Source organism: Coccidioides posadasii, chromosome 3 (genome assembly GCF_018416015.2).
Source record: "Coccidioides posadasii str. Silveira chromosome 3, complete sequence".
In the NCBI taxonomy this organism is placed as follows: domain Eukaryota; kingdom Fungi; phylum Ascomycota; class Eurotiomycetes; order Onygenales; family Onygenaceae; genus Coccidioides; species Coccidioides posadasii.
The window spans coordinates 4604225-4630820 of NC_089409.1; the positions used below are offsets into that span (position 1 = coordinate 4604225).

Consider the following 26596-nt stretch of genomic DNA (forward strand, 5'->3'; position numbering starts at 1 on the left):
TACGGTGGGCTCTACCACAGCAGTTTTCCCATCAAGACTTGTGGCAGCCGAACAATAATGTAGACAGATTCAATGCCCATATTGCCCTTTAATGGATGTATCTGGTGCATTTTGATATTGTTTAGGGGAGGGAAATGCTCAAACATCAGCAAATCCATGAATGTGTGAGCTAGAAGACAGAGGAATCATTGTTCACCACATATTGGCTATTTCACTTGTTAACTATATCACCACTATGCATGGAGTATTCTTATATTCAAAAGGACATTAAAGGTGTATCATCCTCCCCGAAAAATTTAACGCTTCTCATGATATGTAGCATAACGGGTTCTTCCGTTCCCGCGGAAAGTTGTCATCGGACTTCCCAAGGGCCCAGCGGTTATGTATTCTCCGCGGAAGAAAAAAAAAATTGGTTGTTGGTTCTAGGAACGCCGTTTTCATGTACGAGAATCTTTTAAACAGCTGATCCCCGATCAGTTGTTAGCAACGGTGCGATCCGGAAGAGCCTTCTTACTGGAATCGGCAGCCACGGCAAATGACTGTTCAAAGTCAGCGATGATGTCGTCAATATGCTCAGTGCCGACTGAAAGACGAATGGCATCTTCGGTGACACCAGAGGCGATTCTTTCTTCCTCAGTCAACTGCTCGTGGGTTGTTGACCACGGGTGGATGGCGAGGGTCTTGGAATCACCGACACTGTGTAGAAGATCTATCAGCATTCTCGAGCCGCCTCGGGTTGGACAGGATGTAAACTCACTTGGCAAGGTTTGAAATCAACTTAAAGTTATCAACAACCTCGCTACCTGCTGCAGCGCCTCCCTTAACACCGAATGATAGCACGCCACCAAAGCCACGTTTGAGGTACTTCTTCGCAGTTTCGTGGCTTGGGTGGCTTTCGAGACCGGGATATGAGACCCAGGCAACGTTCTCGTTCTTCTCCAGCCAGCGAGCAAGCGCAATTGCGTTACTAGCATGTCGCTCGCCTCTCAAGCTCAACGTCTCTATACCGAGAAGAATTTGCTGGGCGCCGAATGGGTTCAAGGCAGCGCCCAAATCTCTAAGGATCTCAACACGCACACGAATAGCGTAAGCGATCGAGCCGAATGTCTCCCAGAACTTGAGGCCATGGTATCCCTCGGATGGCTCGATAAATTGTGGGAATCGCTTGCCATGCTTGCCCCAGTCGAACTTGCCGCTGTCAATGACAACACCTGCAATGGTGGTTCCATGGCCACCAATCCATTTGGTGGCACTGTGAACGACGATGTCGGCGCCATGCTTGATGGGCTGGCAGAAATAACCACCTGCACCGAAAGTGTTGTCAACCTATCATATAGTCAGCACTGGCGTTACATCGCGATGTTCTCGCTGCTACAGCCGTTTACATACGATTAAAGGCACACCCTTCTCATGGGCAACTTTGGCAATAGCTTCAAAGTCAGGGACATTGTAGCGTGGGTTACCGATGGTCTCGATATAAACTGCCTTTGTGCGGTCGTCAATCGCAGCAGAAATGTCCTCTGGCTTGTCACCGTTTACGAATTTGGTCTGAATTCCCAAGCGTGGGAGCATGACCTTGAACTGGTTATAGGTACCGCCGTAGAGGTTCGTGGTAGAAACGATGTTGTCACCCTGGTGGGCTAGAGCAGCAATTGCCATGAATTGAGCAGCCTGGCCGGACGAAGCCGCGACGGCTGCAACACCGCCTTCAAGGGCCGCGATTCGCTTTTCGAAGACATCGACAGTTGGCTACGGGAGATAATGGCCCAATTAGCGTCTGCACGTTGCGGAAAAGGACGCTGAAAGAATACAAATTGAAGAACAAGGCATTCACATACGTTCATAATACGGCTGTAGATGTTGCCGAATTCTTTAAGACCGAAGAGTCTAGCGCCATGAGCGGAGTCATTGAAGGTAAAAGACTAAGAAAAGCCATCTGTTAGAACTCTCTCAGGTACTCCTACTGTTGATTCAAACATTGCACAGGAAACTAACAGTAGTGGCATAAATTGGCACTGCACGGGCGTTCGTCGTGGGATCGGGTTCCTGGCTAGCGAACGACTTAGCGGGGTGGCTCTGAAGGACGCGGGGCAATGCAGGCTCACCCGGCGTGCAATTGCAGCGTCTCGAATTTGTGGGAAGACTGGTCGGAAGCCATTGTGAAGAATTTGCAATGCAAAAGATTTTTACTCTAAGGTATGTCAAAACTATGAGGGTATCCGTCTGGCACACAATGAGGTTGGCGGGGTAGGCTTTTGCGCTGACGCCAATCGAGGGGAGGGGGAATAAGACAGGGAATTGACAAAATAAAAATCTACTGCAGAAAGAGTCGCAAGCGGTCGCACACGTTACTTATATAATTGTCCTGGTTTAGATCAACGCTGGTTAACCCGGATTATCGTGGGGAGAAATAGAGAGCCTAAGATATGGCTCTGATGGCGTGATCGAAGTTAATTTTAAACTGGAACGACTTCAGCGAGTGACACTGCACACTTTCTTTCTTTTTTTTTTTTAATCCCGAGAGCTAACAAGACTGCTAATAAGCGATTCAACTGGTGTATTTTGGGGTTCAAGTGCTGCGAAAAACGATCCACGATGTCGAATTCGTAAAATCGGCCCCTGCGCGATGGCGCATGTAACTACCTATATGTATTGCACCATCAACGTTGGGTTTTGACGTAGCCCTCAACCAAGCAAGCTCAGGTTGTGCTCTGGAATGAGAAACAATACAAGTCACCCATCGTTCAACGGCCGCTCGCATACCTATGCTCTCTAAAAAAAAAAAATCCTCTGCACGGCAGTTCGCCAAACACTCGTATCCCAAGATCGACATACATATTAGAGGGGTTGCATTCGTGCTCGGAGCCTATCACGGCTGCAGGCGCCCGGGACCGCTGGGACTTCGATGTCTTGCAGACTGTGCCGAATCTCGTCCCGTGCTTCGATGATCAGGTATTTTGCCCAACACATTTAATGCTTCTCGCCGCGCTAGCCTGTTCGGATGATAAAGAGGCCTTGCAGTGTACCGCTTCCGAGGCTGGTTTCCGCCCAAATCCTGTGCTATATGGACTTGCGGATGTTGAAACCAGCATGGTCGTCGCATCAACAAGGTGTTGATGAAATACAGATGAAAGCGAAATCGAGTCCCTTCCCCATTGGCTAGACTGCCTTTTCTCGACCTCAGAAATTTTAACAAGCCTTGGAGAATACCAGTCCTATGGGGATATATTTGATGGATCCAATCTCCTTTGTCTTCCTCCTTCATTCATTGCCCAGAGCCTGTTCGGAGTGGATAAAGGAATGAGAAAGGACGTACGCAGGTTATGTAGGCTCCTTGTGCTCGGGAACGGAGCTCGATTATCTGTTAGGGCTCCTGGGAATTTTTTGAGAAGCGTCAGCACTCATGTTGTTATTTTATTTTTATTTTTATTTTATATATACTCCGTATATATATTGTTTGTGGGGGGGGGGAAGAGAGTCTGTTGTCAATCATTGACATCAGATCCTGAATCCTGACTTCGGCTCAAGTCCTTTATCCATTTCTTTGCAGACACTCTGCACTGAGGACGGAGGACTGCCGGACCAAAATACATTAAAAAAAAAAAATCTCGAGCCACAATTGGACATATGAATAATCTGTGAGGTACGATCCCCGGTCAAAGAACTTTTGCTCATTTCAACGTTCCCTGTAAGAATCGAATTTCTCTTCAGTCAGGGAAGAATGTGGTTGTCCGGCGCGAAAACGCTTTATTGGAGCTGCGTCAACGAACTTTCTCTTCTCATCAGCTCAAGAAAAAAAGGCCGGGAACGCTCGAGTTGATAATACGAGAGTGGAGCCGTTCACAAAGCTTAGCTTGACGAGAAGGACCAGCATCATTGGCTGATCCTCATCTCTTCTTGTTTCTGAATACCTTGGCGGAAGAGATTTGTGTGGATGAAAAAAGACCCTGATGGACACCCGAGAGCTGAAGGGGCCCTTTGAAGTTCCCTGCCTGGCTCGGTATAAAGCGCAAGGGGTATGGAGTTCCCAGCGCTTCCTCCTGATGGATGAGTGGCAGCGCTTGCTGTTCGTAAAGTCCAGTCAGTTTCTGTGGTCAAGCAAAGGCTAAAGAGAGCCGCCGGGAACACGAGGACGGCGTTTTCCAAATCCCGGGTCACACCAAGGAGGGAGGACGAGGAGCCAAGAGAGCTTTTGGGAGGATTTCTAAACTTAGCCTGGCGCTGGAGTGATTTCTCACCGAAAAATTTCGAGTAATTTGGGCGTCCACACGGGCCTCGCGAAGGGCTGATTCCGGAGAACTCCACCCGGGACATGAAACCCAATCTCAAGTGAATAATAGCCGGGAGAAGTCTGGTTCACGATAATTCACGCTCTTGGAACGGGGACACCCAGCGGCAAACGGCCGACGCGGCGATACCTCTCGCGCTTCGGGTGGACGGCCTGCGAGCGCCACGAACGACGACGTCATGAGGCTGGCCCTGCGTTGTGGCTTGTTTGTGGGACTGGTCGCTGAGTCCTCCGTAAGGCCTGTATCGGTACTGTTGTCTTAGCGGGAGGGATGCCTGTATCGGGCTTGCGCTAATGTACCGATTGCGGGGAAGAATCATCGTGGTGTCACTCTCAATTGGCTGGATCCAGAGAAACGAGATTATCGTTCGTGTAAGGCAAAGACACGCCACTGTTCTGTCCCGTAAGACAGGGACAGGCCCATCTTATGCCCTCCAGGCATGCGCCACATGGGCCAGCGCGAGTGGGGCTGGTGCCGTGTCTGCAGCTGAATTTCTGCTGTCGAAATCGGTTTTACGAGCAGAGATCGCGACGGGTGGAGGGTGTTCCTGGTGTATTTCCAGGGAGAAAAGGCCATGAAGGGGTTGATTTTTTTTATTCTGTATATTCATATTATTCTACCGCGTTGACCTGGCTCTGGTCTGGAGGTGATTATCGCTGTCAAGCTTCAAGCTCTCCCAACAGGCACCATCCACGTCGACACACGTCATTGTTCCAGGCACTGCTCATTTTTCTGTGGTTGCTTGCTCGAAACTTTTCCAGACTATTGCTTTTGTTGTCAAGTGACCTAGGCCATTTAGAAAGCGGCTAATTAAACAAAAAAAAAAAAAAAAAAAGGAATTTTCGTTGATATATTTACGCCCTCCACCGCTGCTTTGTACTGGAGGCAGTTATTTACAGCATTATTGGCATATATCTGGGAGTGTCATTCTCAAACACTCCTCAGACCACCACAAGGATAATACATACTGCTACTTCTCGCCCATCAGCCACCCGAGAAAGCGACTAACTCGTAGCACTCAAAAGGTAAGTCGGGATATCATCAGTTCTCGATCACATGTTCTTTCGTATTTGCTTCTTCCCCGCTGGTTTGCCCCTCTTCTGCTCTTTCACGCCATTCATATATATCTGTCGGTTCTGGCTCTCTATGTGATAGGTGCAGTGACTAATAGAGTCTGCAGAGCCATATTCCATACCTCAAGGAGTACTCCCTCCAGTATATCGACAACACCTAGACCTAGCCTTCCTCTACAAGACATGGAGCGCAACCCCATTTCACTCGCCATTCGCGGCGTCCAGGCCTTATTCGGCATCATTGTCCTTGGTCTCACTGCCTATAGTCAGTCTAACCTGTTCTGACAACAAGTGTTAACACAATACGGTGTACAATATGCGGTAAACGGCCTCTATAGAGCTAACAAGTTTCTCGAACACAGTTGCTTCCGAAGGGTCCTTGGATTCCTCCAACTTCCTGCTCTTCTGCGGTCTATGGACAGCTTTCATCGTTGTTCCCTACATGCTTCTCGCTCCTACATACGCTCCCGTAGCCGCGCATCCCTTCGCGATAATTGGCGTTGATGGCGTAACCATGATTTTCTGGTTCGCAGGCTTCATTGCTCTAGGCTCCAAACTTCCCCCTCCCAGATTCTGCACTTTCAACGCGTGCCGTGTTCTCCAGGCCGCAACTGTGTTCGGCTCCTTCGAGTGGTGCGTTCGGGCTCATATATCCTAGCCACGACTATGCTTCTCAATACTGATTGCACTTTCTTCAAATAGGGTTCTGTTTGTCGCTACTCTTGCTCTCGCGGTTCTTCCCGTCGTTCGAAACCGTGGAACACCAAAGCCGAATGAAAATGTACCGCAGCCGAGTATCTAGAAAGGAAAAAAGAGAACGAATCAGAATTCAACCCGAAGTTTAAGTTCCTCCCGCACCCAATTTTCTGAATAACCCCTCAACTTTTTATTTTTATTTTTATTTTTTTTTTTTGGATGGCTATGAATATCCAAACGAACATAATATTATCTGCTACCTAATGCGTCCATTTACTTTATCCAATAACTTAACTTCGGTACCATTTCTTTGCTCTTGCCCTTTTTTCTCCTACGGCTTTATTGTGATTGCTCTATACCCAAAAATGTTTCTATGGAGCGCTGTATGTATGTCCCTAATACAACCGCATAACTAATGAGTCCTCCTTTGGAAATGAGTTAAATAAGTTTCCTCAAAGTACCTTCTAGAGCTTCCGAGCATTCTACTATCTCGGGTCCGGACCAGCATCACACATGTGTCCAATTATTCATGTCCACCAAGGTGGCGAAACTGACGCCACCACGAGCGGCTTCCTGGCCGAATGAATTGCAAGGATAGTACTCCGTATTATCGTGCCATTCCCCCATTTTCAACAGCCAATAGTTTACGAACTTCTTCTATATCTCTCGCTTGCAGCTATGCCGTATGCGCGTATAATACGACAAGTAAAAATTGGATATAGAAACTTCAATTAGCTGAGTTATGTTATATACATATACAAATATTATTAAAGCCATGCAAGTCATCTTAAGGGAATCGATATGCAAATGAGAGTATACCACATAATCAAAAGAAAAAGAAATTTGCACTCCAACGATTTCAATAGCTCAAATCAACTTTAAATGCATAGAAAGAGGAAAAAAAGGGGGTGCGAGTGGGAAGAGGTCTCAGAGGATACGATCCTGTATTGATGCCTCCCTGCTTGAAGATCGCACTCAGGGGGGTATAAAGTGGTTGAAGTGGAGTCTAGCTTCTAGTATATTGATCATTCGCAAGTTTGACTACTGGGCCTCATGGCGCGCAAGCAACGGGTGGGGGTCACGATTTTGACGCCAAGAAATCAGCCGCCTACATCATTCCAGGTCAGTGCTCCGTGCAACCTTCATTGATCAAAACTATCTGATAAGACAACTAACCTTGTCAAGATTATAATCAAACTTTTCGAGCGCCGCTAACGACTCGTCCCGGGGATAGCCCATGGAAGTCAACCGCTGTAATATCAAGTCATCTTCGCCCGAATCTGCATTCAAGGCCCACCCAGGTTGCTTGGATTGGCCGGTAGGACTTGCTGTTGTCGGCACAGTCGCTTGCGAAGGCTCCGTGGACGTAGGTGGTGCAGATGTTGAAAAATTCGCTTCTGACTTTCCTACACCCCCTTGTCCTTTCGCCTCGTCGAGAACGGAGAACAATGCATCCCAGTCGTGCGAAGAGGGTTGCTGCGAGAGGGATGAGGCGTTCTGCTGGGTTACTGGTTGTTTTCCATCCCCTGAGGAAGAGCCTCCCGCAGAATTGAAGCTGAAAAAGTTTGCGTTAGCACTATCATTGATATTTGGAGCGTCGGCAGCCGCGTTCGATTTAGAAGGTCCAGGAGAGTCGAAAGTCATATCGAAATTAGATGGGTCCTTGTTGAATGGCGATTCGAAATCGTCTTCATCGTCATCGTCATCTTCGGCCTCTTTCGCAGGCGTGAGGTCCAGACCCGCAAAGGCTGCTTCAAAGTCGGCAGGTGCCTTAGACACACCTCCTATGATGGGAGCACCGGTGGTCGCATCGATAGAATGGGGTGCATCCCCAGGCGCAGTTGGGTCTGTTCTACCGGGAAGAAGATCTCCGAACTCAGGTGGCGCTGTGCCAGTTGGTTGTTTCGATGCGCTTCCATCGTAACCTGGAGGAGACGGTTGAGCGTCTGCGCCAGGTAGTGGTGTAGCTTCGTTTGGAGGGAACGGTTGAATCTCTTTGGTACCATTGCCTCTTGGTGGGGAAATCGGAGTAAAGTCATCATCAAAACCAGCTGGAGCTTCACTATCGGTGCTATCGTCATCGTCCTCTAGCTCCCTGATGGGCGGGAACTCGTTAGAACCGCCTGCCATTTGTGCCTCATTGGCAGAATCTTTCTTAGGATCCTTCTTCATTGCTGCAAATGCCTCTTCAAAGTCAAGAGCCTTTTGTGACTGGGAGCGTTCATGAGTGCGTCCTGCGAATAGCTCATCGAAGGTAAAGTCCTTCTTGGACGGTCCTTGCGGTGAAGTCGCAGCTGGGAATGCGCCCGGTATTGTAGACTGTGTTTCGTTTTGAGCTAAGCCTTCATTTTCTAGAGATTTTTTTTTATTTACGTTTTCAGAGAAAGGGTCCCCGCTTTCAAATGGCGAGGTCTCTTTTGAGTTCGAGGGCGGTGCCGCGGCTCCAGCTTGTAGGTCGTCGCCGAACCTGCTTCCTGGCGGAGAAGTTTTAACAGACGTGGACTGCGATTCTTTATGCCCTTCGATAGGAAGTTCGTTAGGTGTTAGTTGTCTTGACCGTGGAGGAGGCGGAGGCTCAACGGCATCAGGAACGTGATCAAACGTGGTGGACGGGGATTGACCCTCATGCGTAGTCGATGCCGTCACAACATCGGCAGATTGGGGTTGCGGGGTGGAGGCCTCGGTCCTGAAAGTAGTGGGCGGTGGAGGAGACGTTTTTGAAGGGGCGGAAAATGCTGCGCCGAACATATTATCAAAGATATTTTGAGCAGTATTTTGCCCGTCGCCACCAGTATGATTCGCAGACAGTGCTTGGTCGGTTGATGCGCTTGGAGTCCGCTTAAAAAATGGATTTGTTCCTTGGCTAGCATTGGATGCTGCAGGGCTCGTAACTGGTGGTGGACTGGTCTGCCGTTCGGACTCTTGAATCTCCTTTCCCATGGCATTTATTTCTTCTTGAATTCGATCTCGTTCTCCTTCCACTGCGGCAAGCTGTTTCTTGTTAATCGCAGCCAGTCCTTTCTGCTGTCGCGCTTCTGATCGCGCTTTTTCGAGCTGAGGTTTGACTTGGCTGATTTGAGCATTCACCAGCCGTATCTTCTCTTTCAGAGTTGCGTTTTCGCGCTGATCTGCCTCCAGTGCAGCCGAAACTTGATTGAACTGGTTTTGTAGATCTTGACGGCTACCATCAACCATGGCGAAATCTTGCTGTAGCTTTTTCGTTTCCGCCTTTGAAGCTGCTAGTTGTTCTTCGAGCGCTTTGAAACTCTTGACTTCTTGCTCGTACATTGCCCTGGCTTGCGCAAGGCGAGTCTCAAAGTCTCGTTTTTGTCGGTTCGTTTGAGCTAAATCCTGCTCTGCATTCCCACGCTTGGCTTGAACGTTTTCCATCTCTCTTGACAATGTGCTAACCTGGTTTGAAAGGTTGGCAAGCTCTGTTGTCTCTTGAGTTAACTTTTTGCTCTCTTCTGGATCAGCGTCTCCAAGCAGGTCATCTGAAGGTTGAGGTGAGCGTGGCTGCGCACTCGTGCTTGATAATCCAGTTGCATGGGGCGTGAGACTTTGGCCAAATGAAGACGAAGGAACAAAAGGTTTAAAAACATTAGCTGGAGGTGGTGGACGCATGGGAGATGAAGGACTTTGAAATGAGGGATTGGACCCGCCTGTTGACTGGGACGTCTGAAGCGGTGCGGTAAACACATCGAGCCCAAACAAGTCTTCAGCGGCAGATCGAGCACCAGTGGTCTGTGGCTGTATAGGCTGCGGAGGTGGAGCGGATTGCCGTCGCATACTTGGCGGGACCAAAGCAGGTGGTAGTGACTGCGGGAGAGGTTCCCTTGTAGTCCGTTGTTGTCTTACCAAGTACATTGCTACTGCGAACTCATCCTTGCTTAATTGGCCATCGGAATCAATATCGGCGAGATCCCAAATTTGTGCTAGAGTTTCTTCGGATAATTGTGCGTTTGCGAAGAAACCAACGGCATCGTCACCGCTCAGAAATCCAACTTTACGCTTATCCACAGTGTTAAATATTGAATCAAAATGCGACTTCTCTTGAGGGGTGATCAGCCAATCGCTACCGGTGCCGTGGGCCGATAATGGGCTCATTGGCTGTCGGTTCAGGGGGCTTTGTGTTCTATGAGGCGCCGAACCTGTAAATTGCTTTGGTATGGCCGGTACGGGAGGTACATCGGAGGAGCGTGAGCCAACTGATGTGCGCACATCCCCTCGCCGACAAGCCGCATCATAGAGTCCCGGTGGGAGAGATTGTGGAACAGTGCGCATCGTCCCCATTTTGAATGCTGTCAGGAGGTGCATCGCAATGATAAACTCAGTAATATCCAAAGCACCCCGTTGCTTTGTATCGGCTAAGTTCCAAATGCGTCCAAGAATTTCATTTGGGAGCCGCGCGCGTTCGAATATTTGTTTCGCAGTTTCCCCTGTTCAAGCCCCATTAGGAAACTAAAATTTAGGACCACCAGGTTTTGGAGCCTGTACCTGAGATAAGGCCATTCTGAGTATCAGACCGCTCGAAAAGGGAGGAAAACTTGGCAATATCTTCTTGATTCAACGGTGGAACTCTGGTAGGACCAAGCGCTGGGGGAGGACTGCCTGCTGATGCGGGTGGAGGTGGCTCTGTGGTGATGCCAGTGAATTTTGGCAGCGGGCCGGCTGTCGAATTCCAGCGAGATAAGAGTCAGCTGTCGAGGTAGGCAATATAACGGGAAGACACACTCACGCTGATACGCCAATTCTTCTGTCGGAGCACGACCTGCTTGAGCATGGCCGATCAGTCTCAAGACGATGCCGAATCCAGACGGCGTTAAAAGGCCGCGGTTCTGTTTATCTGCAATTTGCCATATCTATTATGATATAGAACTCAACTGTTAAAGCGAATTCGAGACTTATTCCCATGCGCCCCAATCCGTTGTAAAAGGGGCGGCGGGGCGTCTTACCAAACCCAACGTTTCCGCAGGCAGATTGGTCTTCTCAAAGAATGAGACTGCGACTTCGCCGGTAACAACGCCCAGATTTGTTTTATCCGCGGTTTGAAATAGTTGATAAAATACTCGCTTCTCCTCCGGTGTCAAATTCAGGTTTGGATGTAGTCCTGCAGCTTGCACCCCAGAAACATCATGGGTTAGTCCATGCGGGCGTGAAGTTTCAAGAATCTAAAGACAGTTCAAGCCCGGGAGAAATAGATAAGAGCCTCACCTTCCGCCATGGCTCTAGGATCCCTCCTGGGATATAAATCCCGTTAATTCCCCCTTGCTCAGCGACAGGTACGGTTCGATTGCAATGTAGGTCGTAACCGCAAGATGGCAAGTACTAACACAGAGAAGAAAGCTTTACAGAGCAGAAAAAGTAGCACAGATCTAATATGCAAAGGCTAGAAATCAACGAAAAAAGAGGCCTGCCTTATATCGCGCGACTGCAGTCGTCGTCGGAGAATGTCGAATGTCGCTGGCTTGCGGGATGGCCAGGGGAGGTAACTAGCGATTGGGCTGGCTTTCGTAACAAACTGGGGAAATCTCAAGCTCAATTGTGGCTGCGTCCAATCAGAGGGCGATGCTGGCGCACAGCCAATCAATTAAGCTGTGGCTCACCGCCAAGGATGACTTATGTAATTCCTGCGACGTCATCCGCTCAGAGCAAGCCGGCAAGTGGAATTGATTGCACCCTACTCCGTACACAGTACCAGCAAACAGAGAATGCAGAGTACCCGGGGGGGGTTTTCCCATGCAAATACATCTGTGATTTCTGCAGGAGAGGCAAACAATACAGGAATTCGAGAGGTGGTTATATCTGTCACTGCTGCTGGAAGCTCAAAATGAAAGAATATAAGGAATTGGAATAAAGCCACTTCACATCCATCGAAAGAAGAAATACTGACTGGGCCAGATTAAGTTATTGTATTAATTAAAAGGAGTGGTATGATATTGTCCATGAATGCATCAGAAATGCAGGATGAAGAGACTCGGAGATAATGGGATATAAGAGAAAATATTTTCCGATGTTTTAGTATTCCTCTTCAGGCTCATCCTCCACAGAATCCCTTGCAACTTCGTCATAGTCGCGCTCAAGAGCAGCAAGATCCTCACGAGCTTCGGAGAATTCACCTTCCTCCATACCTTCGCCCACATACCAATGGACAAAGGCACGCTTGGAGAACATAAGGTCGAATTTGTGGGACAGGGCGGACCATGCTTCGCCGATGGCGGTAGTGTTTGACAACATGCAGCTTTTTCAGACGTCAGCAGGGCATCCCTCCACTTGACTGGGGATTTACTTACACTGCACGATCAACCTTGGCAAGATCTCCATTGGGAACTCTTTGTGGTGGCTCGTAGCAGATACCGATCTTGAAGCCAGTTGGGCACCAGTCGACAAATTGGATAGTGCGCTTGGTCTTCAAAGTGGCCACGGATGCATGCACATCTTTGGGAACTACATCACCACGATAAAGCAGACATGTGGCCATGTACTTACCGCTACGGGGATCACATTTGACCATTTGACTGCTGGGTTCAAAGCAGGCCATGGTAATCTCCTGAACCGAGTTGGCTTCGTGCGCTGCCTTAGCCGCGGAAACAACTGGTGCGTATGAAACCAGAGGGAAGTGGATACGAGGATATGGCACAAGGTTGGTTTGGAATTCGGCCAGGTCAACGTTCAATGAGCCGTCAAAACGGAGGGACGCAGTAACCGAAGACACCACTAAATTTAATCTGTGTTGGTAAAGCCAGTTCACAACCAAAATCTTGAAGATGGCGCCTCATGCTTGAAATTCACGCACCTTGTGCAATCAAACGGTTCAAATTCTCATAGCTTGGACGTTCGATACCCAAACTCCGGCGGCAAATATCGTAAATGGCATCATTGTCAACCATAAAACTGCAGTCGGAATTTTCCAAGGTCGTGTGGGTGGTAAGAATAGAGTTGTAGGGCTCGACGATGGCGGTGGCATTTTGGGGAGCGGGATAGACACAGAATTCAAGTTTAGTCTTCTTTCCGTAGTCCACAGCCAATCTTTCCATCAAGAGGGCGCCGAATCCGGATCCAGTTCCACCACCGAAGGAATGGAAGACCAGGAAGCCTTGTAAACCACTGCAGTTATCGGCAACGCGTCTCACTTTGTCCATGACCTGGTCTATCATCTCTTTTCCAACGGTGTAATGGCCACGAGCATAGTTGTTCGAGGCATCTTCCTTTCCAGTGATCATCTGCTCCGGGTGGAAAAGACTACGGTAGGGCCCAGTGCGGACTTCGTCGACGACATTTGGTTCGAGGTCGCAGTAGATTGTTCGCGGGACGTATTTACCCTGTCCTAAATCCATAACGAAGCAAGTTAGCACCATAGGAAAAATCGGGGCCTATTTACACACCTGTTTCAGAGAAGAAAGTCTCGAAGCCGTGATCACGATCACCAGCTTTCCGTTCTTCGTTCAGATATCCATCCGCCTACCCGGAAATTCATGTTAGTACTCTATAAGGACTTATTATATCGTAGAACAAGAAATAGACGCTGAGTTACTCACCTGAATGCCATGTTCAAGACAATACAACTATATCACGCACCACAAAATGTTAGGATTGATAGATTCCACCTTCTGCGAGTGCTTCATGAAAGTGTTAGGAAGAAACATACCTCCCAGCAAGAATTTGCCATCTGACAGCCAGCTTGGCCAACTATATACCAGTTTCGCGTCAGCAACGAACCCCCCAGGATTCATAGCTCAAGAGCTAATATGGTGGCAGGGTAATAGAGCACAGACCGTTCAAACTGATAACTTCTCTCATGATGGGCAAACAACAAAACTCTGAGCAATTATCTGTTCACAGATCACTCCAAAACAATAAGCCACCAACTTAAGGAGTATGTCAAAAGATGAAGGTGACTCTGGTGTGAATAAATGAGAAAGTTGTTTTTTTTGGAGGTTCGTAGAAAAAGAAAGCCTGAGGTCACGGAGAAATATTTCGGCCCAACCAAAACACCCTAACCAAGCACTATGCACCTTGTTCCCACCAAGTAGCAAGTAAGTTCAACTTAGTAGTAACGGAAACCAGCGTCTTTTATACTCTCTTGTAGATAGAGACACTAAAGTTTTCCAAAAGTAACTGGTAACTATAGCAGCCCAACAATTGTTGCCAAAACCAAAACAACAGCTATAATCTGTGTAGCTATGCCCTGGTGTAGTTCTTCCCAAGCCGTTGTTTACTTTTCCCTCCTTTTGTAAGGTATTGTTGATTTTTCAATTTATGAGCCAATCATCTTCCGCCAACGTGCAATTTGGAGCGAGCCATGCCCTCTGATTTGCTGGTTCGCGTTCTGATTTCCGTAACGTAACTTTTAACCACAGATGACTAAACACTCTCCGAACCTTCCAACACATCATCTCGGCACGGGATGATTCGAGATATCAGGGGGATGTGCCGTCATAAAGGTAGTTTTGGTTTGAGATTTGATCATCTGCATTCTGTGAATCTTTGGAGGACCGCAATTTGTTCGGTATGTCTACATACTCATCGTTAAAAGCTGTATATTCCTTCTTGCTTCTGGAGGCATGCTCCCAAGAGTGCAATCATTCGTATATTTTGATGATACCCATTTACCCGAGTTCTTATAACACGGGGAACACATGTGCTGCATACAATGGCTAATGTATATTCTGAAGTTAAACGGGACTCTATAAGGTGCCTAGGCCTATGGTTTGACGAGGGTCCTGCGGGCATACATTCTGGGATAGCATGTGCACGGTCAATTTGAGAACTCAGGCCATGCTGGCTGTTCTATTCCTCCTATCTCTCCTTGTACAATTGGTGTTGGCAAACGTTGAGAAGACAATTTTTATCGCACCCCAACCAGACTCCGCTGAGCTGCCATCATCATTATACAATGAGGAATTCTCCGGATTAGACGCACTCTCTCCATCTATACCGTCGATTAGGAGACATCTCAACGCTTCTTTTCCATCCGAAACCGCTCCCATGGGAGCGAAATCCTGGGTTCATCTCCTTAACTTGAATCCTGGGCAACGATATGAAGTCCGCATATGCTGGCTTGCAACCGTAAGTGCTCAATTCCTCCAATTTATAGATATGTCTATTACCTTAAAGGCTCATCATCAGCTCCAGCAACCGACATCTTTCCATCTCAGGACATTCGCAGTATCTGATGTCCTCGATTTCCCTTCCTTGTCATCTTCTTTAACAGATTATTCCGCTGTCAAGCTCGCCGAACATTCTCCACCCTCAAGATTGTCATCTGCATCGCCAAGTACATCATCATTGTTGCTTGTCATTGATGCTGCGGCAGACTATTTCACACTTAATGAGACACTTATGGATCACGTTCCGCCCGTCGTTGTGGATATTATCCTTGACCCATATCTCATGAACATCTTCCCCAAATCCCTAGTGCCCACCGCCCTGTATGTTGCCTTGGCGACAGTTGTTGCTTGGTGGGCATTCCGCTTCGTTCAATCCTGCGTGAGCGGAATTGTTAACAGCGCGAATATGGAGACGAATACAGAGAAGAAATCAAAGTAATAACCCACCATGATTCTCATGGATGGACACTCATCCATTTTGCAACTACAAAATATCCTTAATATATTGGTTACAGACCAATATTTCCAGCTCTGAAGACACAAACTAGCATCGAACTCTGAATATATGGACTAAAAATCTGCTATTGTTGCAAAAGTTCCATTTGATATTCAACATAGATATCCATTCAATGCCCCCAAGTAAATGCCATCCTGTCTTTAAATGCCCCAATTTTTTATTTTTTTCGCTAGACCGACACACGCCATTTTGCACCGTGAAAGGCCCAGTAGAGGAATAAGTGAGACCGAAAAAAAAAAAAGGAAGGCCCAACCAAGGCCAGTCGCAACAGAAATCTCAGTAGTCCCTAAGCACGGCAACTAATTCATCCAACCTAGCCACTTCGCCCAAGAGCAACTTCTCCGTATCCCTCCATTCCTTTAGAGTTTGTAGCTCCGCTGCGGACAGGTAGCGGTCCTCATTTCCCTTGACATCGGACCGTTCTGTCTTTTGAAGGAGAAATTTCAACTTTTCTCGTTCAACACGTATTCGTTGAAGGCATCGAGACATGCTCTTATACGTATCCTCAATTACCATGAAACGAACTCGGTCAGGATCGTAGAACCAAAGATACATTGTACGGGACGGCTGGCGCTGGGCGTCGCGCGGTACTTCCTGCAGCTCCACAAAGCCTGCGCTGGCCATCTGACCCAGAATCTGGCGGAGATCCTTCGAAGCCATTAGACTAATCTCTTGTAGGCGTTTCTCGTCTAACTTGCCCTTGGCTGCAAGAACTCTCACAATACGGACAGCAAAACCGCCAAAGCGGGCTTCGATTAATCGCTCGAGTTCCAGATGTCGTAGTTTTTTCGCGAGGTGCCGATATTCCACAGCCCATGTAATCATACCCGCTTGCATTCGTCGGGTGCAGAAGAAACTCGGCTCTGCGGCGAGGAAGGAGAGGTGCTGATCAACCAAATAATTGCGGCTCGGACCGCGTCGTTTCATGCTGACAGGGCCGCCTTCCTCGTCTTCATCATCCTCATCCTCTTTAATCCCATTGATATTATCGGGTGTAATTCCGGCAATTACCCCAGCAAGATCCAAGTCAATGTCAAGGTCTCTAGAAATGGTATCCAAGCGAATCGAGACTGAATATTGTTCCGCTTCTTCTCCTTCAGGAATAGCTTCTACATGTTCACGACACGTCGGAGTTTGAACTTCGATGTGCGAAAGCAGTGTTTCATATACTTGAGATGTCACTGCGCTTCCATTCTGGTCGGCTAGCTCAATCAGCCGTCGGTTTCTCAAGGCAACGTTGAACTTTTCATAATTGACCCGAATTACCATGTTAGGCTACTCATGGTCAGCATTCCACTACCATTAACCTGAGAAGCGAATAAACAACTCACATCCAATGCAGCCATCTCATCACTATGGTAATCATCGTCAGAAAAGTCATCCCCATCATCCTCGTCCTTGACATCATCCTCTAGAGGCCCATCAAGCTTTAGCCTTTTCCTAGGAGCAGATGAATCATCCTTTCGGAGGCGTCGTTTTACCCCTCGTAGCAAGCTCGCCGATGGAAGTGCCCGAGATATCCTACCATCAGTCCATTCTTTAACGAGCTTCTCTGCGTCCTCTATAAGCTTGGCTTCCAGCTTGTTACCCTTCAGGCCGTAGGAGTCACCGTTGCTTTTTGCTGCCTTAAGCGCTGCATCGAAATTATCCTCAGGGCTCTGAAAATGTTGATTGCGGACACGAGTAATAAAGCCAAAAGCAGCAAGCTGTTGCAATATCGTCTGGACCTGAAGCCCAGGGTCGGAGTCATGGTAACCATTGGGTTCCCGAACGGGTCCGTCTTGCTGGTAATCGTGCGCATGATCCGTACGGTTTTCCGTGTCATCATCCACGCCATTTACATCTTCGCCTTCTTCGCCGTGGACACCATTTATGCCATTTGCTTTCACAGGACGTTCGTGCCCCGGTTGGAGTTCAGGCAGCGATTCGAGATAGCTGATTTTCGCATGGCCAAGTGCCAGGAGGGTAGACACGATGCTGGCTGCATGGTTACCCAGTCTTTCTTCGACCAACTGTATAATCTTCCCCGATCTCACCAAGTTATAAGCGGACCTCCAGTTGGATTCGTAGTATGTGATACCATCGTCGAGGGAGGTACAATGGAAGACGAGATGCTGTTGGACGAGGACGGCGAGTCCATGCTTGACCTGCCGGGGAGACAGGTGGGTGTTCTGCACGATTCGAGGGAGCGGTTGCCGGCCATGGTTGAGCAGGTAGATGAAGATGAGCTATGAGGAGATGATCAGTTTTGAAGTTCCCGGCGGCGCTTAGTTCCGCCTCGATCCCGTTGAAGACGTAGGGATAATACGTACAGCGTATAGCTCTCCAAAATTATCCGTAATTAGAAGCTTGCAAAGCTCTGCGGCATACTGGTTGATCGCATCAGTTATCCCGCTTTCAAATAGCTGGGGTGGGGGGACTGGGACTGGATCAGCAGCGAAAAGGCCCCGACTCACCTGAGACATCTTTGCGAGCTTCTAGAGTGATGCCGGCCCCTCTAGAAGATGTCGTCGGGGTCACCTGCGGTCCTTCATCTGCCAGGAGAACGAGAGAGAGCAACGAACACGCGCACAGTACCTGCAAGAATGCCAGGGACGAGGCCGACTCAAAGCAACTTGCTCGACGGCTTTTTTGGCAAAATTACCGTGGTTTGCGGCCAGCGATACGCCAGCGATACACGAAAGGATACCGCACGTGACTCCAGCGAAAAGTATCGTCAACGCAGCCAATCAGCGCCGGGGTGATCAAACCTCATCCCAATTGGCGTGTTCCGAACAACTGAGATTGAATGTTTGGAAGGCTTTTTGAACCGACGCAAACGAGGTCACCCGGTCTTCTCGACTCGCGCAACCCCATCCTCCCCCGCCAATTGCTCTTCTTCTTCCTTGCTTCTGTCTCCTTCCTTCATCATCACATGCGATGATGCTGTCGCGAACCTCCTTCGGCCGGCAAGCCGTACGGGCTTTCCGAAAACAATGCCTGTCCACCTCTCAACGGGGCATGGCCTCCGCAGCCGCTCCAAAGGGCTACGACTACGAAACCACTGAAGCCGCTGGCGTGAAGCTCGCTTGCCAGGACTTCCCAGCCCCGACCACAACATTGACCGTCGTCGCCAAAGCCGGCTCGAGATACCAGCCATTGCCTGGATACTCCGATGCGTTGGCCAACTTTGCGTTCAAGGTGGGACGATTTCCCCGTATTCAGCCGGAAATGTAGACCGGAGTGTGTTTGGAACATCAGGAGCTGATAGAATTTCCTCAATTGACAGTCAACGACGAAAAGATCGGCGCTACGGATTACCCGAGAATCCGAATTGCTTGGAGGGCAGTTCTCGGCTTACCACTCGAGAGAGAACGTGGTCCTCACGACGAAATTTCTGAGCGCTGACCTTCCCTACTATGCCGAATTGCTGGCGGAAGCCCTCTCAAATGCGAAATATTCAGGTAGGCAGGCGTTTCGATGAATCAAGAGGGAAAGATGCTAACCTGGGTATTTAGCCTATGAACTCAGCGAAGTTGTCGTTGATCACGTCAAGCTTTCCCAGCAAGAATTGGTCGCCAACCCTTCGCTCCAAGCTCTCGATGCTGTTCACAACGTTGCCTTCCACCGCGGACTCGGAAACCCACTGATCCCGTCTCCTTCGGCTCCTCTGAATGTTGATGCCGACGGTGTTGCCGCTTTCAGCAAGAACGTATACACCAAGGCCACTACTGCTGTTATTTCAAACGGCGCCAATGCAAGCGAAGTCTCAAAATGGGTCGGCCAATTCTTCTCCGGTGTTCCCGCTTCCCCCGCATCCGGTGCCGTCGCTAGCGAAGCCAGCAAATATTACGGAGGCGAGCAGCGCATCGCCAGCCAAGCCGGAAACGCTATGGTTATCGCTTTCCCTGGATCCAGCTCTTTCGGCACCAACGGCTACAAGCCCGAATTCAACGTCTTGGCTGCCCTTCTTGGAGGTCAATCCACCATTAAGTGGTCCACTGGCTCCTCTCTCCTCTCCAAGGCTGTCGAGGGGGTCTCTGGTGTCTCTGTGTCTGCCAAGCAGGCCACCTACTCCGATGCTGGGCTTTTCCATATTACTATCTCTGGTCAGGCTGAGTCCGTTGCCCAAGCCAGCAAGAGCGTCGTGGAGACCATCAAGAAAGTTGCTTCTGGCAACATTGCGAGCGAAGATATTAAGAAGGCGATCGCATTGGCTAAATTCCGTGCCCTTGAATGTGGACAGAACCTCACATCCGGTGTGGAGCTTACCGGCTCTGCTCTCGTCCATGGCAGCCAGCCATTCCAGATTGCTGGGGTCGGCCAGAGCATCGAGAAAGTTACTGAGCAGCAAGTTAAGGAGGTACGCATAACCGTAATCCCCTTTCAAGCAGTTGAGTAAGAAAATGATCAAGCTAACACTGACATTTTTTTTCACGGTTTTTTAGGCCGCTAAGTCTCTTTTGGCAGGCAAAGCCTCCGTTGCCAGCGTCGGCGACCTCTTCCGCATCCCCTATGCCTCTGAGCTCGGTCTAACTGTGTAAATATATAAAGCCATCAAATATCTAACATACCCGAAGCTAAACTCATTTCTGTTTCTTCCTTCGTTTTCAAAATCTCCTACATTAAAAGCAAACACCAAAAAAAAAATAAGACAAAATATTTGTTGGAAGGGCGCATAGAGCCGTTTCCATACACTCGTCTCCCTGACAAGCTGTTTTCCTTTAGAATCATTCCCTGTGCCTGTCCAGCGTCTACTTCGAAGGCTTTTTCATTTATTTGGTGGCATCTCTTTTCCTTTTGGGCTATCTATGAAAGGGGGACGAGAAAACGTAGCGAGTTTAAGTAGAAGGGGGGACCAAGGGGAGAAAAAGAGGTAATGAGGAGCGTGAGAAGGGAAACCCTCGACTCAAAAGATTGTTCGAATAGACCGCATGTACTGTACTTGTATTAAGAATGAGAGTGCAAATTTTGATTTTTTTTTTTTTTTTCTGGCTCAATTGATCCAATATGGTATAAGTATTGTATTTGGTAAGACACAAGTCATTAAAAAAAAGACTACAATACAGGCAGTGTATGTAATCTAGAGAATTTCGTCAGATTATAAAACACACACGGTTATTCTATGCAAACACTTGTGTTTAACGAGTAAAAGCAAGGATTGAAATGGCGACGCGTCGCACAAGGCCCAAGATATTAGTTTATAGCTTCGTGCCTAGTGTTTGGCAGTGACCTTGTCACCGGTCAACTTCTCGACAGCTTCCTTAGCCCTACAGATACAGTGGTTAGCAGCAATTAAACGACTTGATGGTGGGAAGCATACATATCACCGAGAGCGACCATGCAGACTGTCTGCCAAATACCGAGACCGATGCGAGGAGTCACACCTCGGTACAATCCCTTGACTCCATTGGTGCTATAGATGTATTTCAAGGTTTTACCCACGGTCAAGTTCTTGGGGCGGTTGGGATCTTCGGTCTTGCTCTGCATCTCAACTCGAATAACCTCGATAGGCTGGTTCCAGGCTGACAGACCGCCACCCAGACCGCTAGCAATAACCTTTTCGAAACCGCTGAGTTTCTGGCCGTCTTCTTTGCCAGTAACTCTGCGGATCGCGCTTTCAGCCAATCGAGACAAGCCGAATCGTGAACCCCAGTTGGTAGTCTGGCGGATGGCGACCGCATTGACTCCCCTGTTGATTCCGCGAATACCTTCACGGCGATAGATATCCATGAAAGTAGCGAAGGTGCTGGGAGGCTTTACGCCAGCCGCAGCCATCTTATGCTTGGTGATCTCTACCGTCTTCATGCAAGTGCAGAAACCCATGGTTGCGTATGCCTGAGCGACACCGCCTGCCATACCTCCGCCGATTCCCGCAATAAAATCAGATGCACCGAAAGTCTTCGCGTGATATTCGGCTTCCGATGCCACGAAGAGGAGGACAGCACCTTTGGTCGATGCCTCAATCCAGGCCCACGGAATGAGTCCTTGAAAATCTATATCGTTCAAAACTTATTAGCGATGGTTGCGGGCTCACTATCTTAAAAAAAGGACACCTACAGCCGAGAACACCGCCACGACCCCAAATCCGCCCCATGGCTCCCGCAAAGCTATCGTTTCTGTTGGCAGCCATGGTTGTCTTGATCACTTCCAGCGGCTATTCAATCAAAAGAGTTAGCCATCCATTAACCAACCATACAATAGAGGGAAAAGTTACCTGTCCCAGCGTGGTGACCCTGATCGGTTGCGCAAACACAGTGTCAGCACCGCTGCTCTCAAATTCCAATTGACCTCCAGTTGATGTGGTACTACTACTTACTCGAACAAGTTCAAACCGGCGCCAACTAAGCCAATACGAACATAGATCAGCAAACTGGTCTTGAACCAAGCAGTTATAACAGAATTGTTGTAAGAGAATACTCACGCAGCAAGTTGCTGAACTTGACGGGTTTCTTCTCGATAGTTCGAGGAGCGCTGGTGGCGGAGGAAACCTGAGCGGCGGACATCTCTTGACACTGGGACGCTGAAAGGGGCCCTGACCAAGGGATGAAGGGGGCGTCTTCGCCGGTGTTGTTCTGGGTTTTTAGATTGGTTGTGGAATTGGGAGCAGAAGCGTCGCCTCTACTGCTGTTGTAGCCGAATGGGGTGGTTTGGAAGGCGAATGGATGGGGGCAAAACACGCAACGACGGCTGACCGTGAATTCAGTCCTGACTTGGTCTCCGAAGACGGATCTGTATTTCCTTGTGAAAGTTTTGCGGGATCACCGTGGTAAACGGGCGGAGTTTCCTTTACTCCGTGTTCTCTCTGGATAAGGAACGTTTTGCTCCGTAATCTGGCGGGTTCAATCGTTTAGCCAAGAATTCCGGATGCCGCGAGCTCGGGGGAAGCCCGTCCCCTTTCTGCAGCCGAAAAAGCCCTTGTGAAACCCATAAAACTCACCGAGGTAAAAAAGCAATGGAACGCAGCGATGCTTACACTTGAATTTCTGGAGGGCGGCGACAACGCTCTGAGCCTTGACAATAACAAGAATTTCGTCAATAAAGAGAAAAAAGAAAAAAAAGGGAAAGGAAGCTGAAGATCTGGGCTGAAACTGCAGATATAAACTCTCCGACCAACGAAACCTCCCCTGGGGCCAATGGCTGCTGACTAAGTCGCCCAACGCGAGCCAATCTCCCTCAAACAGAGCAAACATCCTCAGAACGGACTAGCGGCCTGTGTCATCCACGATGGTGTGATTTATGTGCTAATCCTTATCAGGAAAGGTTCCCGATGACTCAGCCAACAGAATTTTAGTGTCAGGGCCCTCCGCGAATCAGAGGCCGTGTCCCGGCTGTGGCTGATAACATGGCGTTCTCAGCCCAAGCTCTTGGGAAGAGCGAGCTGGGCTTTGTTGAACTCAACAGCCAGCTCCGTGCTCCCAACAAACACCGCCCGCGACGGACAGCGAAGGAACGCGCCGGAATCCGAAGGTTGGGGGCGCTGTGTGCTCATCCTTCCTGAGGCATGAAAATTACAATGCCACTGATGCTGCCTGTAATAGGCAAAGCTGTAACGACCAGATGAGTCCATGAGAGGAGACGAGATGCAGAGCAGCACATAAGTGGCCTCATATTAATACACTGGTTAAAAAAAAAAAAAAGCAAACTCGCAGTACTTGGACTATACATAAATCAATAACCAAGAACCTCTACCCTACACCTCCCGTTTGAACCCTGAGAATCCCACTGGAAAGAAAAGAAATTTGTGCTCGACGGAAAAAGTAAAAAGCGGAGGGTAGACAGTTTGGAAGGGAGAAAGCGAGCTCCCTAAAAGTAATAAATCGTGCGAGTCTCATGCCATATTGAAAACGCTGTAAAGCCAAGGGACTTGGATCTTTACAACTTGGCTCCAACCAACTTAGCATAAGCTTCGGTGCTGAAGGACTTGGGTCGCTCAATTGGAGCACCGAGAGCACGGTCAATGATCAGCTGTGGCAAGACGCCGAGCGCACGAGACACACCGAAGAGGACAGTGTAGTAGCTGGCCTCAGTCAAGCCATAGTACTGGAGGAGAACACCAGAGTGCTAGAGACGAAATATTAATTTTTGCGCGACAAAGGGAGGAAAGGAAGAGTGAAAGGAAACTCACAGCATCCACATTGGGGTAAGGGTTCTTAGTCTTGCCATGCTCGGTAAGAACGCCTGGAGCAATCTTGTAAACCTGGCTGACAAGCTTGAACATGGGGTCATCAGGCAGTTTGCGGAGAGCAAACTCGCGCTGGGACACATATCGGGGATCGGTCTTGCGGAGGACGGCGTGACCATAGCCTGGGACAACTTGGCCGGCATTCAATGTAGACCAGAGGTAGTCCTTGATGGCCTGGTCGCTAAGATCATTGCCAATGGCCTTCTTCATCTTCTGAAGCCAGACAAGCACTTCTTGGTTGGCCCTAAAATACAAAGTCAGTATATTCAATTACTGAAGAGCGCCCGGGTTCAATGGCGACTTACAATCCGTGGAGAGGACCAGCAAGACCATTCAAACCGGCAGCAAGAGAGAGCATAGGAGAGCTGAGAGCGCTGCCGACAAGGTGAGTGGTGTGCGCACTGACGTTACCACCCTCGTGGTCGGAATGAATAGTGAGGTAGAGACGCATGAGCTCAACAAAATCCTTGTTTTCTCCGTAGCCAAGCTGATTGGCCAAGTTAAAGCCATAGTCCTTGTCCTTCTGGATCGGGGCGACCTTGCCATCCTTGAAGACATTGCGGTAGATCTTAGAGGCAATTGTCGGCAGCTTGGCGATCAAGTCCATGGAATCCTCGAATGTATACTGCCAGTAGTCCTTCTTGTTGATACCCTTGGCATAAGCCTTTGCGAAGGAAGACTCGTGCTCCAGGGCGGTCACGGCGAGGGAGAATTGGGCCATTGGGTGCAGAGTGCTTGGGCAGCGGTCGAGGAGCTCTTCGACGAACTTGGGGACATCGGATCTAGCAGCCCACTCGGCAGAAAGCGCGCGGACTTGTTGCTCGCTGGGGATTTCTCCGGTTAACAGCAGCCAGAAAAGACCTGTGTTTTTGGGTCAGTTTGTCCATTTTCCAAGCTACAGCACATTTATTCTCATCACAAGAGGGTTCCGCTGACCTTCTGGAAGAGGCTCCTCGCCCCCTGGGGCCTTAGGGAGCAGCTTCTGGCATTCAGGGATCTAAACAGCTGGTCAGACACTTTTTTGAAGGTCTTCATGGTAGTTCAAGGTGACGTACGGTGTATCCTCGGAAACGAATACCCTCCTCGGAGTCAAGAACAGATCCCTAGATACAATTAGCATCCATCTACGGTTCTCTTTATTCAAATTTATTCCGCTCACCTCCCAGACGAGGGATTTCACACCACGGGCACCTCCATAAACTTGGTCAAGGGTGACCTCTCCAATGACCTTGGAGCCGAATTCCCTATCAATGGCAGTGAATTGATTAGCTACTGGGCATCATAACCATCCCTTATCGCTAATCGCTAATCTCTCACTTTCTGAGCTTCTTCACTTTCTCAACCTCGCCGGGAAGCTTGTCGGCAAAGGTGTCTTTAAGGGACTGGAGCCAGCATCGCGCGCTCGTTAGCGTTCCGCACCTATATATTATTGTAATTCGGAACCACTGACCTTGGTCTTCGCAGATGAGTAGTAGCGAAGGCAATTGAACGCTGCAGACTGGACCACCGGCTTCTGAGCGATGGAAGTGGAACGGAGCGCAGCGCTCCCCAATCTGAGTGTGGATGCCATAGCGGGAAACAAACAATACCAACAAACCAAAATAATAAGGCTGTCTCAAAAGAAAAGGTAGGAGTGGAGGAGAGAGTGGGAATTTATGAAGGGTGGATGAGACGAAAAAAAAAGAAGAAACGCAAAAACAGATTCCGTCTTATTCTTGCCGTGTGGTTGGGGGTACAAGGGAATAATTTTTTTGCAGGCATGGCTCCGGAGCTGCAAACTGGTCCGTTACGGGACGGTACGGCCTAGCGACCAGCTAACTATTATTCGTACACGCTGGGACCGGATAAAGAGAAGTGTGTTATTTTACGGTAACCCTTGTAATAATTAACGACGGATATCCCGAAGCACGGTCCTTTTCCAGTTATCATATCATTAAACACATAGGCGATGGGTTTTCTATGCATATTATAACTTTGAAGCCCTTTCACTGTCAAAAATGCTATCAAGAAATAACCTGGCGTCGTCAAAATGTGACACGTTTGGCCAAATATTACTTATAGTCTTCCATGCCGTGCGTTCTTTACGCCCGAGCCGATGCTCCCGACGACACCGAAATCACCTCCCACGAGATACGAAATGTTAAACCATAATGCCGAGGCCCTCCATCAATGATAGTGCGGCGTACAAGACTTGATACCTTTCAACCCTTACTTGTTCTTACTGCCATTCTCCAAGCCCAAGTTTTCGTTTGCAGACGCATACATACGGAGCAATGGCATGGGTAACATGTACGTATTTTGTACCCTGCATGGAGTCTGGTACGGAGAAATATATTCGCTCTTATCTGGGGGCCGTTCTGTGGCGCAGCGCCGGTGCCTGCTTTAGAGCCCGAATCCTAGTTGAAGAAGTGATCGAGAACCAAAGCCAGCCCTATACATACACAGAACTTAAGACAACCAAGCCGAATTCTCTGAAAATGTATTCCGTACACTGTATTCCCTACTGCATACATCCTCTACAAACCTCTACTGCGAACCGACCAATGACGTCAGTATGGATGGCCTTTTACCGATTTTCAGTGGCCATTCTCGGGGCAGAGATCTGAGAGCCGTAAAATAACCTACTTAATGCATTTCCAAGAGTTCGAGAAGGAACACGGTATGGTGGTAACACAGATAATTGTTGCTAGAGCTCATGAAAATCAATCACGAAAACGAGGAATATCGAGGATTAAGTCTACCGAGGC

General features: G+C 48.7%; 9 protein-coding genes across 10 annotated transcripts; 3 read left to right on the top strand and 6 right to left on the bottom strand.

Annotated features, from left to right (window-relative positions):
- Positions 1–102: 102 nt before the first annotated feature.
- MET17_1 (Homocysteine synthase) lies at positions 103–2332 on the bottom strand. 2 transcript variants are annotated; one of them, XM_066125181.1, is made up of 7 exons: positions 2106–2332; positions 1996–2050; positions 1839–1922; positions 1390–1749; positions 758–1326; positions 515–696; positions 103–462 (listed from the first exon to the last, which is right to left on the bottom strand). In XM_066125181.1, exons 1-7 carry the CDS (start codon positions 2156–2158, stop codon positions 455–457), a joined length of 1311 nt encoding a protein of 436 aa, XP_065981262.1. In that variant the 5' UTR covers positions 2159–2332; the 3' UTR covers positions 103–454. The 2 variants fall into 2 exon arrangements, with proteins under 2 accessions (XP_065981262.1, XP_003069637.1); XM_003069591.2 differs by having other exon boundaries at positions 103–696.
- Positions 2333–5102: 2770 nt separating this feature from the next.
- On the top strand, positions 5103–6485 carry D8B26_006437 (uncharacterized protein). The gene is made up of 4 exons (XM_066125182.1): positions 5103–5314; positions 5470–5627; positions 5725–5995; positions 6065–6485. Exons 2-4 carry the CDS (start codon positions 5546–5548, stop codon positions 6162–6164), a joined length of 453 nt encoding a protein of 150 aa, XP_065981263.1. The 5' UTR covers positions 5103–5314; positions 5470–5545; the 3' UTR covers positions 6165–6485.
- Positions 6486–6791: 306 nt separating this feature from the next.
- Positions 6792–11486, bottom strand: D8B26_006438 (uncharacterized protein). The gene is made up of 6 exons (XM_066125183.1): positions 11273–11486; positions 11014–11168; positions 10797–10920; positions 10556–10729; positions 7235–10497; positions 6792–7166 (listed from the first exon to the last, which is right to left on the bottom strand). The coding sequence occupies exons 1-6, from the start codon at positions 11280–11282 to the stop codon at positions 7137–7139; spliced, it is 3756 nt and encodes a 1251-aa protein (XP_065981264.1). The 5' UTR covers positions 11283–11486; the 3' UTR covers positions 6792–7136.
- Positions 11487–11951: 465 nt separating this feature from the next.
- On the bottom strand, positions 11952–14085 carry TUB1 (alpha-tubulin). The gene is made up of 7 exons (XM_003069588.2): positions 13834–14085; positions 13707–13747; positions 13597–13623; positions 13444–13519; positions 12855–13385; positions 12352–12775; positions 11952–12299 (listed from the first exon to the last, which is right to left on the bottom strand). The coding sequence occupies exons 1-7, from the start codon at positions 13856–13858 to the stop codon at positions 12077–12079; spliced, it is 1347 nt and encodes a 448-aa protein (XP_003069634.1). The 5' UTR covers positions 13859–14085; the 3' UTR covers positions 11952–12076.
- A 396-nt stretch (positions 14086–14481) lies between these two features.
- Positions 14482–15617, top strand: D8B26_006440 (uncharacterized protein). Its single transcript, XM_003069587.2, has 3 exons — positions 14482–14567; positions 14734–15127; positions 15194–15617. The coding sequence occupies exons 2-3, from the start codon at positions 14807–14809 to the stop codon at positions 15605–15607; spliced, it is 735 nt and encodes a 244-aa protein (XP_003069633.1). The 5' UTR covers positions 14482–14567; positions 14734–14806; the 3' UTR covers positions 15608–15617.
- Positions 15618–15717: 100 nt separating this feature from the next.
- Positions 15718–18300, bottom strand: RPC82 (RNA polymerase III subunit C82). The gene is made up of 4 exons (XM_003069586.2): positions 18142–18300; positions 17998–18054; positions 17017–17913; positions 15718–16960 (listed from the first exon to the last, which is right to left on the bottom strand). Exons 1-4 carry the CDS (start codon positions 18148–18150, stop codon positions 15962–15964), a joined length of 1962 nt encoding a protein of 653 aa, XP_003069632.2. The 5' UTR covers positions 18151–18300; the 3' UTR covers positions 15718–15961.
- A 158-nt stretch (positions 18301–18458) lies between these two features.
- QCR2 (ubiquinol-cytochrome c reductase core subunit 1) lies at positions 18459–20304 on the top strand. Its single transcript, XM_003069585.2, has 4 exons — positions 18459–18865; positions 18954–19128; positions 19183–20027; positions 20113–20304. Exons 1-4 carry the CDS (start codon positions 18605–18607, stop codon positions 20206–20208), a joined length of 1377 nt encoding a protein of 458 aa, XP_003069631.2. The 5' UTR covers positions 18459–18604; the 3' UTR covers positions 20209–20304.
- A 428-nt stretch (positions 20305–20732) lies between these two features.
- YHM2 (Mitochondrial DNA replication protein yhm2) lies at positions 20733–22705 on the bottom strand. The gene is made up of 7 exons (XM_003069584.2): positions 22605–22705; positions 22089–22497; positions 21984–22008; positions 21882–21900; positions 21725–21821; positions 20988–21660; positions 20733–20934 (listed from the first exon to the last, which is right to left on the bottom strand). Exons 2-7 carry the CDS (start codon positions 22168–22170, stop codon positions 20880–20882), a joined length of 951 nt encoding a protein of 316 aa, XP_003069630.1. The 5' UTR covers positions 22171–22497; positions 22605–22705; the 3' UTR covers positions 20733–20879.
- Positions 22706–23232: 527 nt separating this feature from the next.
- Positions 23233–25568, bottom strand: CIT1 (citrate (Si)-synthase). The gene is made up of 8 exons (XM_003069583.2): positions 25300–25568; positions 25167–25231; positions 25009–25093; positions 24905–24952; positions 24786–24846; positions 24155–24710; positions 23793–24093; positions 23233–23728 (listed from the first exon to the last, which is right to left on the bottom strand). Exons 1-8 carry the CDS (start codon positions 25417–25419, stop codon positions 23540–23542), a joined length of 1425 nt encoding a protein of 474 aa, XP_003069629.1. The 5' UTR covers positions 25420–25568; the 3' UTR covers positions 23233–23539.
- Positions 25569–26596: the final 1028 nt, after the last annotated feature.

Coding starts and splice junctions, on each gene's coding strand:
- TUB1 (XM_003069588.2), bottom strand. CDS start 13,858: ATGAGAGAAGTTATCAGTTTGAACG. Junction 13,748..13,833: donor AGAAGTTATCAGTTTGAACG/GTCTGTGCTCTA, acceptor ACTGGTATATAG/TTGGCCAAGCTGGCTGTCAG. Junction 13,520..13,596: donor GTCTTGAACATGGCATTCAG/GTGAGTAACTCA, acceptor ATTTCCGGGTAG/GCGGATGGATATCTGAACGA.
- RPC82 (XM_003069586.2), bottom strand. Junction 17,914..17,997: donor ATTTTGGAGAGCTATACGCT/GTACGTATTATC, acceptor ATCTCCTCATAG/CTCATCTTCATCTACCTGCT. Junction 16,961..17,016: donor ATGAGATGGCTGCATTGGAT/GTGAGTTGTTTA, acceptor GACCATGAGTAG/CCTAACATGGTAATTCGGGT.
- YHM2 (XM_003069584.2), bottom strand. CDS start 22,170: ATGTCCGCCGCTCAGGTTTCCTCCGCCACCAGCGCTCCTCGAACTATC. Junction 21,661..21,724: donor TCGTGGCGGTGTTCTCGGCT/GTAGGTGTCCTT, acceptor TGAACGATATAG/ATTTTCAAGGACTCATTCCG. Junction 20,935..20,987: donor ATGGTCGCTCTCGGTGATAT/GTATGCTTCCCA, acceptor CTGTATCTGTAG/GGCTAAGGAAGCTGTCGAGA.
- D8B26_006437 (XM_066125182.1), top strand. CDS start 5,546: ATGGAGCGCAACCCCATTTCACTCGCCATTCGCGGCGTCCAGGCCTTA. Junction 5,628..5,724: donor CCTTGGTCTCACTGCCTATA/GTCAGTCTAACC, acceptor TCTCGAACACAG/TTGCTTCCGAAGGGTCCTTG. Junction 5,996..6,064: donor GTGTTCGGCTCCTTCGAGTG/GTGCGTTCGGGC, acceptor TTCTTCAAATAG/GGTTCTGTTTGTCGCTACTC.
- QCR2 (XM_003069585.2), top strand. CDS start 18,605: ATGATGCTGTCGCGAACCTCCTTCGGCCGGCAAGCCGTACGGGCTTTC. Junction 19,129..19,182: donor CTCAAATGCGAAATATTCAG/GTAGGCAGGCGT, acceptor CTGGGTATTTAG/CCTATGAACTCAGCGAAGTT. Junction 20,028..20,112: donor CTGAGCAGCAAGTTAAGGAG/GTACGCATAACC, acceptor ACGGTTTTTTAG/GCCGCTAAGTCTCTTTTGGC.
- D8B26_006440 (XM_003069587.2), top strand. CDS start 14,807: ATGTGCACGGTCAATTTGAGAACTCAGGCCATGCTGGCTGTTCTATTC. Junction 15,128..15,193: donor GCATATGCTGGCTTGCAACC/GTAAGTGCTCAA, acceptor CATCAGCTCCAG/CAACCGACATCTTTCCATCT.
- D8B26_006438 (XM_066125183.1), bottom strand. Junction 10,730..10,796: donor AGAAGAATTGGCGTATCAGC/GTGAGTGTGTCT, acceptor GGAATTCGACAG/CCGGCCCGCTGCCAAAATTC. Junction 10,498..10,555: donor TCAGAATGGCCTTATCTCAG/GTACAGGCTCCA, acceptor GGGCTTGAACAG/GGGAAACTGCGAAACAAATA.
- MET17_1 (XM_003069591.2), bottom strand. CDS start 2,158: ATGGCTTCCGACCAGTCTTCCCACAAATTCGAGACGCTGCAATTGCAC. Junction 2,051..2,105: donor ACGCTGCAATTGCACGCCGG/GTGAGCCTGCAT, acceptor GTCGTTCGCTAG/CCAGGAACCCGATCCCACGA. Junction 1,327..1,389: donor AGAAGGGTGTGCCTTTAATC/GTATGTAAACGG, acceptor ACTATATGATAG/GTTGACAACACTTTCGGTGC.
- CIT1 (XM_003069583.2), bottom strand. CDS start 25,419: ATGGCATCCACACTCAGATTGGGGAGCGCTGCGCTCCGTTCCACTTCC. Junction 24,953..25,008: donor TGAAATCCCTCGTCTGGGAG/GTGAGCGGAATA, acceptor AATTGTATCTAG/GGATCTGTTCTTGACTCCGA. Junction 24,711..24,785: donor CGAGGAGCCTCTTCCAGAAG/GTCAGCGGAACC, acceptor CCAAAAACACAG/GTCTTTTCTGGCTGCTGTTA.